The sequence below is a fragment of the Astatotilapia calliptera genome, chromosome 22 (genome assembly GCF_900246225.1).
Source record: "Astatotilapia calliptera chromosome 22, fAstCal1.2, whole genome shotgun sequence".
NCBI lineage: Eukaryota > Metazoa > Chordata > Actinopteri > Cichliformes > Cichlidae > Astatotilapia > Astatotilapia calliptera.
In genome coordinates, this window is record NC_039322.1 from 19,726,836 (window position 1) to 19,738,342 (window position 11,507).

The 11,507-nt window shown below is 38.9% G+C and overlaps 1 protein-coding gene across 1 annotated transcript; it reads right to left on the bottom strand.

Moving 5' to 3' along the window:
* Window positions 1-8,441: 8,441 nt before the first annotated feature.
* Window positions 8,442-10,868, bottom strand: sem1 (SEM1 26S proteasome subunit). Its single transcript, XM_026156169.1, has 3 exons — window positions 10,720-10,868; window positions 10,228-10,321; window positions 8,442-8,647 (listed from the first exon to the last, which is right to left on the bottom strand). The coding sequence occupies exons 1-3, from the start codon at window positions 10,793-10,795 to the stop codon at window positions 8,605-8,607; spliced, it is 213 nt and encodes a 70-aa protein (XP_026011954.1). The 5' UTR covers window positions 10,796-10,868; the 3' UTR covers window positions 8,442-8,604.
* Window positions 10,869-11,507: the final 639 nt, after the last annotated feature.

Consider the following 11,507-nt stretch of genomic DNA (forward strand, 5'->3'; position numbering starts at 1 on the left):
TCTGTCACTGTGCTCTCTCTTGAAACATGTGCTATTGTTTTGGAGGCGGCCACGCAGTGAAGTGGTGAGGTTGTTCTGGTTGAATGTGGTGAACATGATCGATGTGATTTGAAGGCTTGAATTTGTCCTGCACCCTTTTTATGTTCCCATCATCTGGATTGTGCAACTTTGAGGGTCTTTAATGGACTTTTTCCTGCAATTGTTTTCCGCTGTCGTGCGGCTATAATGCAGATACGGGGACATGTAATTTACCGTGCTCTAATGACTCGATCCAACTCAAGGAAGCTCCACGAATCATGGCTGCACATCGATATCTCATAGGTCAACACTACTCAGGTTGATCTACAGTGATGCTGGGTTTCATGGGAGTGCATGAGTGAGCCCGATGATTGATTAATTACAATTATCAGAGGCCTGATAATTCACCACAGATGATTATAACATCAAGTGTGCTTTATTGCTCTGGTGGAAAAAGCCTCTCTGGTGCCTAAATTGTTCCCCCTGTTAATTTCCTCTTCCTTCACTGTCCAGTGCTTTTAAGTGCAGCAGGACAGGTGGATGGCTGAGCCAGTGTGTTCAAATATTGAAGGCTTGGGAGGGGACAGAGCAAAAATCTGGGAGTAAAAATAGAAAACAAACTCCCTAATTGCCAGGTATCATGGGCATACGGGAAGGAAACTCAGCAGGGGGTGTTGTTGCCACAGACGTCACAGTTAAAAACACGCTGCCATCCGCAGGGCAATTCAGCTCAGTTGCACATTATGGTTTAATGATGGCATAGGGATGACTCACATGCAACACTGATTCACTTTACATTAGACACTTAATCACAGCAGCTATTATCCCCACTTTGTGTTGATAGAAGTACCGAATACCACAAGACTTGCATTCAGAAGATGCGAAACATTTACTCACTGAGAGTTACCAGTTGAGTTATGTGTGTTTTTGCAGGTGTGGGAGGGTTGCCGGCTACTGTCAGCCTTTCTTATTTAGCGCCATGCTGCAAAGCTGGAGAAGCAGCCAAGTCTTTCTTTCATCTGTCATTGCAGCCTCCAAGGCAGGTCCACGTGAAAAGAGATTATTTCGAGGTGTTTTGCTGTATGTAATTTTAAATGAATTGATTGTTAGATTTTGGGGAAAACATGTAAAAGTCACAAATCTTTACCATTTTTTTAATTACTACTCTGTTTTGGAGAAATCTAAAAGACTGTGTAGAATTCGACCACTAGGTGAAGCTGCAATGGACACAAAAGGGTTTTGTCTAAAAACTGCTGATGTATTTACCACAAATAAATTATTAGAGTCTGGGAAACACTTGACTGAAGAAGCCCTAATATGATTCGATTTTACAGAAAGATTTTTTTTTTTTTTCACAGTCAATTATTTTTTTTGAACCTTCACCAAAAGTGGCACGGATAATCTTCAGACCAAGTTGCTGGTTTAACTTTTTAAACCTGTTTTATTATGGGAAATCCAAATCGGATGGAAATGTGTTACACAGGAACTTTGAGGTAATAATCTCGTCAACCATTTTTAGTACTAAAGAAAAGATGCACGTATTTTCATGAAGGTGAAGCTGGTGTGGAATTGCCTTAAACCTGGATTCTTTCTAATGGTGGGCAGCTCCTCTGGTTAACAAAAGTCTGGCTGCATTGAAGACCATGGGCAAATGACTTGGTTTCCTTATTTCTGATAAGTTTATAGTCTAAATCTCTAGTTATACATTATATTTCACAATATTATATAGATATTATAAATTATGGTCCCTATTTTATTAAAAAAGAAAAGTAAAGTAGGGTATTTTTCAGGTTGGGCCTACTTTATGATTGATTAGCTACTCCTGTGAGTGCAGAGCAGTCAAATCCTCACTTTTCAGTTAAAAAACAAAAAAACACAAAAAAATAGTCCCTCTTTTATATACATGCAATATATGATTGACACCAAACTTTATTTAAGGAGTTGAACCATTCTCTGACGTAACAAAGTGTAATTTGTACATTTATGAAACAGAAAATTCGTATTTTTCCTGGACCTGCTTAAAGCTACATTTGACATAATCAGATCAAGTTGCCTTAGCGACTATACCCTGCTGAATTGCTTGGCCCGCTCATCGCTGTTTGAAACGACACATTTATAGAATTGAGTTGGATGAATGAATAAAGTACTAATGGTTTTGCCTCAGACGCCTATCACATAACTATTCCATTCAACTTACTAATTAACTGTTACAAAAAATGTTCACGTTTAGTGAAAGAAATCTTTAGAAGCTTCAGTGGAACTAGTCAAAATTCTGATTGTGAATACTATGATTAACCCTCTCCACTCACCATAACAAAGAAAAAGACTAGATGAATATAAGATTCTTTCATTAACGCATCCATTAATGTGCAATTTAAAGATTGCTTAAAAACTGCAGGGCTAACCAAGGCTTTTAGATAAACCTGTTTATCAGGTGTTATCTTTTTCCTCCAGTATTATAAGCTTTGATACCAATTTGTTACACTTCTTAATAATGAAGCATCAAAAAAGGTAGAACAAGATAGTCATTAATTCGTTTTCTCACCTACTAGCCTTAAGTAGCCAGCGTGCAGTTACTGTTTATGTAATGAAATAAAGATGCTATAAAGCTATATAATAGTCTTAACTCCACTTTGGCCAAATAGTTGAAGGTCAGAGTTTGTGGGGGATCTGTATGCTAGCTATCCTTAAAGTTTATCACCTTTGTAAAATTATCCATGCATGGCCTATGAGATGGATCATAGTCATAAAGTGCAGGACCAAACTGGGCCACTCCTAATCTGTTCTGACATCAAACCAAAGTCTGGTGTTTTCATAAGAGTAACGTTAAACTGAAACATACCCATCTATTGCTTTTGGTGTGCCAACATGTCATATCAGGTTAAAATCTGGACAGATTTAAGTGACAGTGAGGCCATGGCGTGATCCCACACCGCCTGAACTCTCCAGTGTCATGTTCCCGTGCTCGGACGAGTTTATGCACGTTTTGAGCTGGGCTGTGATGGTACTCATAAAAATTCATAGGGTCAAAGAGAAAAAAACTTGAAATGTGGCCAGATACTGTATCTGGTATTTCTATGTGTAGTGGAGGGAAATATTTCCACATTAGGTGGTCCCTTCAGTAACATTTATGAAATTTTGGGTCAACCTGTCAAGTTAAACTGCTCCTTACTGTTGTAATTATTAGAGATCTGTTGGCTGATGTTTATTTTATTATTTTTGATAATTTGGCTTTTGTGGCCTCAGTTTCATAAGGTATAGTAAAATCTGCACTGATAGATCAGCATCAAGACATTGTATGACACACATCCACAAAGCTAAAAGACAAGTTATCAAAAGGAAAGCATGGATTTAAATGTGATTTCTCATATTTGTCCATTAAAAATAAAGCTACAGCAAGTTGTTTAGTTTCTTAGTTTAAGGCTGTAGACAGTAAACAGCAGGAAAACATAATTAGCAATTTTACTGGACGTATAGTGCCAGATTATTTTTGGCTGGAGTCTCTTCTGGTTGCCGAACAACTGCTGAGAGCCAAGAAATAGTCCAAGACACATTCCACTCCTGAAACAGCAAAATGCTGAGTTTAAACTATGTTCTTTTGAAACGTTGTTAAGATATAACATGCTTATTAGTGAGCTTTGCAGGTGCCTCTGCTTGGATTTTATGATAAAATCATAAAACCACTTTTTGCACCAAGATAAGCAAACCTGCTGCTTGGTATGAGAGTTGTATAAATATTGTAATCTAATTCTCTTCCAATAAGAACATAAAGTTATTTCCACAAATATTTAACTTTTAGTTTAACACAACAATCTTTTCTTTTTTTTTCAGTCCTCTGTGTGAAGACAGCACAGATGCAAAAGTTGAGGGGAATTCTGTTTCCGGCTGACTCGGCCCTATTCTTATCCTATTCTTTTAATGCTATTTGCTGTCTTCTAACACAGTGCGTTATTACGACCTTGCAGCAGAAGTGAATCCATGAAGAAGATCTGGCTTATTCTGGTCTTTTCTTATGTACAGATACATATAGATGCTTAATCATTTTTATTTTCACTACACGTCATGTTAGTGATTATAATGTGCCTTGAGGCAACTGTTGTTGTGATTTGGAGCTACATAAATTGATCCACAGTAGAAATTGCGAGTTTCTTCAGATCTCATAGAGAGTGGGAAAACCATTCTGGACAACTGGGGATCACTTTGATGAGGATGAATGGAGCTGAAAAAATAGCTCGTGGTCAGTCCATAGTGCTTAATTGAGGCAGTTAGGGTAGAATAGACTTAAAAGCCCAAGTCCTCCTTGACACTGATGATGGTCCTATAAGGGACCCTCAGTAGGGCCCTCAGGTCTTTTGATAGGGCACTCGCCAGCGTCCTTTGGGGTTGTTTCACCCCCCACAAAAAACAGGCAGTCCTTTGTCACTGAGAGGAGGGGGGTCTTGAGGGTTGCTACTCATTATTATTTTCTAAAGTAATTATACCTTATTATCTGTGTTTACTTTAGCAGGGGTGCGAGCATACAGGTGTGGGCCATTCTGCAATGGGTTGGCATTCTCAGTGGTGAGCGCACCCCCAAGTGTCTTTTTTTTTGTGTATTTTTTTTAACACACACCCCGCCATCTTTACTTGGAGGTTTTTGGGGGGTTTTAGTAGTAGTTTTGTAGCCCCACTGCTAATTTCAGCCCAACAAAAGAAACATGCAATTAGGGCTATTATAGTAGCAGCTGCATGCTTCCTAGCTGTGCAGCGACAGCTTCGTCTTCACCCCGGCTGGTTAGTGAAGGGAGCGAAGAGAGGAGTGCAGGGCCTGTAGCAGTGGGAGAGAGAGAGCTGGAATGGTCACAGTAGCCTCCGGTGTCTGCAGAAAAGCGAGGAAAATATACCCTGGGAGGCTGGTGTGTTTCTTCAGTGTAGACACAGCGGGGACTCTCGCCCACAGACTTGTGGGCCTTGAGAACAATGGATCTGCCATCTCACAACATGAAGCGTTATGAAATAGTCCTCACCACAGTTCCATTGGCTGCTCTCTTGCATGTGGTCTCAGAACTGCGTGGGCTGAGGGAAAACAATTTGCAGATAAGGGGGAAAAAAGCTTTACGAAGAATCTAGGCATTGGAAAAGACTGTTCGCAAAATTCTGTTCGCAGAATTTCTTGCATTCGGTTGTTGGTTTGAATCTCTTTAAAGTATTAGCCTACTCCTTATGAGGATATCCATATAAAGAAGCAAAGACAGTAATGGTCTTTTACAGTTCAGAAGATTTCAAATGCAATCCTTTCAAGCAGATTGTTATTCACTTCTACCCCACATCAGTCAATATCAGCCACAGTGTCAAGGTGAATGTGGGTCACAAAGGAACAACAACAACAAAAATTTAAAAAAGAAATGCTAGCGCAAATTAAAGTCATCATTAAAAAAGATCAAAGAGGAACCAGAACAGAGACGCTGAAAAGCCTGATGATCTGTGTGAGGTTGAATATCGAGGGCCCACGGAGGCCCTCTCACCGCGCCAAACACAAGGGACCAATCTTACGCTCTCAGCACAAACAAAATGGTCACAAGTCGTCCTCTGTTGCTCTCACTTACCGATTCTCTCACTTCACTGACTTCCCAGCCCTTAGAATAATCATGTGGCCCAGAGCCCTTATGGGCATAAACAGATTGGGGCATCCCGCATGTTTGAGTCCAAGCTTATGGAACATGATACCTTGCTTTATTTCCTGCAGAGGGTGCTAGAAAAATAATAATCTTCACAATACTTTAGAATACTTACTTCAGTAATAAGTCTTGTACTGTTAATAAACAGTTAAATAATAATTACTGATGTTTACTGACTGACTTCCACTTATTTGGTAAACAGACCTGGGAACAATATCCGGAAGGCTGATTTATGGTTGTAACCGATGTTTGCGAGAGATTGTTTCATTTATAGAGCGTGTAATGAGGCAGTAGTGGGATAAATAAAGAGCACCTTTGTGTAGCTCTGAGATGCAAGGAGCTTCGTTAAAACAGCAGCATATGGTGTCAGGAATGATAACGAGCTCACTGATCAATAATGAAACCTCCCCTACAAAACGACAATTCTTTCGTTTGAAAATTACTCGCAAATGTATGACGCTGTGCATTAAAAACGTATACGCGCCAATTGTTTCTGACACAATACATAATTTAAGTATGTTTTATATTACCCAACCTAATGACATAATTAGATACCAATTATAAGAATTTATTAGTGATGGTTGAACTGACCTGTACCATAAATAATCAGCGCTATTCCAGTTTTAATATTGAAAGTCTGTAAGCATTTAAATTTGTGTGTAAGCATCTGTAATTTAGAAGTGTTCGGTTATAAGATTTATAATGTAGCTATTTCGTCCATACTTGAGTGGTATTAGATAAAAGAATAACAACGTCCAAATCTGTTTAGGTGAAATTTAAAGCTTTAATTAATGATAAACTTAAGAATGAAAAAAAAAAATCTATCAATCCAATAGAAATTTGCTATCTTAAAGGTGGTGGAAGGTGGAGATGGGGACGTCATCGTGACAGAGAAAATTTGTTTTCAATTTTCTTCTGTTAAAAAAAAAAGTTTTTTACATAACTGTCCCCCAAACCATGAAACTGATGAGATTCACAAATCTGTGACTTCAGTCCCAGAGGCGCTCTGTCCATTACCTGCAGGTCATGTGATCTTTTTTCTTTCGAGGGGCGGAGGATTCTTGGAGACTTCTTTTGGAATCAAACATATCTCATTACTCAAACCTTATTTGCTTAGACTAACCAGCACTGGAAAAGATGGTAGTGGTTAGAAGCACTTGTATTAAATTTTACTTACACTGGAATCTGTGATTTCAAATATTTTTCTTTCTGGAGGACTCGGAAAGCTCTTTAGATCTTGGCACCACATGCTTTTATATTGTAAAGAAAATATCTCTGGTTCAAAAAATACAAAAGAAAACTGCAGTGAGAAGTCTAATCTTTAGCCCTTAATCTGGAAACTGTAATTCTAGTTTTATGAATCTTAAAGTGTGATAAATTAAGCAGTTTACGTGGAATGCAATTTTTTTCCACAGACGTGAAAAATATTTTTCTAATGTGTCCTGTTTTTATCATTCATCCAGACTCAGAGATAATTTGTGTGTCATTAAACACATTTAAGATCTTTTAAGAGTATGTGAACGTCACGTTACACAAAATGCAAATACACCACAGTACAGAAAAAAATGTATGTAAATACAGTGCTTGTGTAAATGTTTCCAAGTTACTTTCCACTCATGTAGGAGGATGGATATTGTTTTCAGGATGAAAGCGGCTCTTGCAGCCTCGGTCTTACTGGCATCCATTTCACCTCATTAGGACCCTGGGACCGAGAGTCGACAAAACACTGAGAGAAATCATTTTGCCGGGGGAGTGTGGCGGGGATAAATTGGCCTCTGGTTCAGTACAAGAGTCCCCGCTGTGCCAAGCGGAAGAGAAGGGCCTGGCTGGCAGTAGGGGCAGGCCCAGGCAAGGCAAGCTGGGAGGCCCCATGCTGAGACCCCCTCCCTGTCTCTGACAAACACGGCAGTGGATAATCTCTCCTTCAGGGACTCGGCCCAGCGCTGTGGGGCTGAGAGGGAAGGGGGCTGTTATACAGCACAGTGCAAAGGAACTGCCTCTGTATGTGTGTAGCATGCACCACAAGCGCACTTACACTTGTTTGCATTGTGTGTACTTCCACCGTGCACAGCCTATGCAGCTCTATTTTTTTCCCCTCATGCACACTTTGTTCACTCTTCCTCTATCGTGCAGACATCGCTTTGACAGTTTCAATAAACAGAGCCTTTCATAAAATATTTTCCTTTAAAAAAGTACAGTTGAAGCAAAATGATCCCGAATATCTGTTGAGTACTTGAACCTGAGTAAGATCATGCAAAATTCATGCAGTCCAAAATAAATGCACTAAGTGTCAGAGGGCAATAACAAGCTGCCCATTACAGGTAGATTGTGTTGACTTGGCAGGTGTGCGTCTGAGGAGATCAACAGTTCTTACAAAGACTGTAATTTGCAGTTATTTTAGCCAAACCCTGAGTCATCTTCTATACCAACTAGAAAAATGGATTTTAGTGCCTGTACAAAATAAGAGCTGCCCAAGGACAAGCCGAAACCAAAGACCCCCGGCTGAATGTTTGCTCAAGCATCACTGTTGGCCACTGGCTTTTCTTCCTCGATTACAGGGACTGCAGTTATTACAGCCTATTGAATTTCAGCAATATTTTAATGATTACTCAAAACTAACTGGTTTCTTCAGGCTGAGGAGCTAGGACCAGTCTACAGATTGCATTACACACAAATATAAAATTAACACAAATGTAATGCAGAAATTATCTTTAACTGTCACCTAAACATTTGTAGCATAAACATTAAAGGAAAAACACTCAAAGGAACACTTTCTTCCAAACACTTTACTTCCATCAACTTCAATTATAAAAAAGGGCAACAAATTAACATCTTCTGAGCTCTTCTTGCAGTATGTGGTCAGCCAGTAATTTTCAATTATAAATGTCCATATCCAATGTCTCCGAATACTGAAAGGCCTTGTCAGCCACTATGATGTCTCCATCTTGTAACCATGTTTTTCAAGCTCCGCTCTGCAGGGAGGAAAAGAAAAATAGAAAGATCAAGTCAGCAGAGATGATTACAGGTGGGTGGTTGAGGCATAAGTACCCTCTGCTATTGATTGTAAGAACCATTAGGAGATGAGAAGAAAAAAAATATATAAATACTGCATAATGCATACAGCTATGGATTTGATGATTACATATATAGACATATAGCAGCTGTGGCCTTTAACAATAATGATATCTTTAAGAAACAACTTAATAATATGGCTATCGTAATTGGCCTAAATAAAACAATAGCATATAACTGTCTAAAGGGTACTCAAATAAAAACAAAGCAGCCATTTATCTATCAGTGGATACTGATTGCTCATAGATTTGCCAACTCCATTACATTTCTGCTAAACTCAACATACCTAAGGTACTTTTGCACGTTACAAATGTTGTTCGTCTGTTGCGTTTTAGAGGCGTTTATATTTTTCTACATATGTGAAATATAAACGAGCCCTGCTGTCAAAAAAGGTGATCTAGGCCACAAAACTGGTACAAATCTCACCAGGCAAGTTCATTATTGGTTACTGCATCTTCCATGCTGCATTTAGATCAACGACTGAATTGCATGCACGGCTCCTAAAAGGCATTCTGGTGGTGTGCAAAGGCAATATGTTATATCAGGGAAAATTACTCACCATGTGCTACATATGGACAGCATATAAATAAAAATGTTAATTGTTTGATAGGAGTTTCTCTCTGCATAACCCATCAGGCTCTTCATGACCGATTACATTATATACTGTATGTGGTTTTTCTCGACAGCCAAGAGATTTACTGGACGAGGTTTTGGGCCAAAGTAGTGCACTGTTTATTTGTAGTTTATGCATCAGAAATTGCTCAATGATCTACATTTTTCTGACACAGTTTTGAGAAACATTTGCAGAAAGAGAAGTTAAGATAACAAACACGGGAAATATTAGCAAGTCCTATTGTTTTTGATCAGGTATTGCTTAGCTATTTGCACACAGCCGGCTTGCCAAACATGTGAGATCGATATAAACCAGGTGAAAGGTGTTTAACATAAAGGTGTGGTTTGAAATGAACTAGCTTTTAATTTAGGCAGGCATTTGAAACAAAATCAAAAAAAGGTGCACAACAGCAGTTACAAAAACGCACCCCTGCTTTTAGAGCAACAGAAATTCAAATGTTAACACGTCAATGACCTACAAACGCAGAGCAGATGACTGAATTATTAAATATGAAACATCTGTGGATCAAATGTTGGTTTGTTCCATTTAAAATAAATAGAAAGACTGTGTCCCACATGTGCTAAAACAGAAAGATTTTCATTCAAAACGGAGAGTATTTTTGTTGCTTGACCCTAAACTTGATCAAATAAATGTAAGCATAAAGATGGAGATATAGTATGAGATTAAGGCAAGAAAGTAGACAGTAAGGACTTCATAAACTGGCATTCTGAAATGTGCAAAAACGATTCTGATTATGCAAACGTCTTTGTTTGTCATCGGACAGTTTTTCATTAGCTTTTAAGTGATTTGTGAGATTTTTAAAAAAAAAGTTTTATTTAATGAACAATTTCTGACTGATCAGATTACCTCAGCTGATTTGAGAAATCATCTTCTACGTTATCATCGTCCCAGTTGTCTTCCCAAACATGAGCGTCTTCGTCTTCATCCAGCCCTGTCCAGTCTGGGAAACATTACAGCTGTAAGCTTGCAATAAAACCTTAATATAAAAGTATCTGCTCACCAGTTCTGAACACTTTAGCTTGTTGGTTTAGCTACATTGGCGGTGTAAGACAATTACTTCAAGTATACATAATATTTAAACAGCTAAGCGCAGTCAGTAAGTAAATTTTAGTGGTGAATTAAACTACTGGGAGCTCGGTGAAGTGGTGTGTTTGGTTAAATCGGAACAATTGTGGCGTTTTTCTTCCAGCTAGCTCGCTAGCTAATGCTAAAGCTAATAGGCTAGGCTAGCTGAGTCACTGCAGCAGGACACAGCAAAGAAAAACGTAACGGACTCCAACAAATAATGAAGAGAGAAACAAGAACAACAACACCTCAGATAACATGTGAACTACTCACCCTCGGCTGGGAATTCTTCAAACTCATCATCCTCCTCCAGCAAGCCCAGATCTACGGTCTGCTTCTTGTCTGACATGTTAGCTCCGTCGGTGTGTTGCTGTTTGTTAATGAAGCCTCTTCACGCAGGAATTGTGGGAAGTTAAAGTTGATCGAGCCGGTTGCGGCTGCGCGAAGTGCACGCATGGATGGCACGATGACTGCACAGGGGAGCGCAGGAGGAACTGTGAGCCACAGCAAAGCGAGGTAAGGCAGGTTTACTCAAGAAACACTCGATGTAATTAAATTCAATGTGATTTACAAACGCATACACAGGCAGTTAAGAACCAGCTCTCTGCCCTCAAATAGAAAGCAAAGACCAGTGCAGTAAGAGAAACAGGTCGATATATCCGATGAGATTTTTCTAACAGGTTTAATTAAAGCAGTGAGTCTAACCTGTTTAAGATAAATAAACGAAGTATTTTAAGGAAAACCCTTAATTTCAAGTTTGAACGCTTTTTGTTTTGTCTTCTTATCACACTTAGAGTAAATATGTTTTTCAAATTTGATTTTTAACATTACCAGTACCTATCCAGTATTACAGGTACAGCTTCATCAGCTCTGTTAACATGTTTGCTGTGCAGAAAAAAATGTCCAAAATAAGTTTTGGTGTAAAGAATATTTATTTCACATTGTTATCCATTTCAGTCACAGTGACACTTTATTCCCTGCAAAGTGTTTCATGTGTTGGGGAATATTGCTTATGTATTTAGGATGCTCATCCATCCATTCGTTTCACTCCTCCTATCAGG

Bases quoted from the DNA above. Each gene is read 5' to 3' on its own strand.
- sem1 (XM_026156169.1), bottom strand. From the start codon at position 10,795: ATGTCAGACAAGAAGCAGACCGTAGATCTGGGCTTGCTGGAGGAGGAT. The intron at 10,322-10,719 runs GTGAGTAGTTCA...AATGTTTCCCAG, and splicing joins TGAAGAATTCCCAGCCGAGG to ACTGGACAGGGCTGGATGAA. The intron at 8,648-10,227 runs GTAATCTGATCA...TCCTCCCTGCAG, and splicing joins GATTTCTCAAATCAGCTGAG to AGCGGAGCTTGAAAAACATG.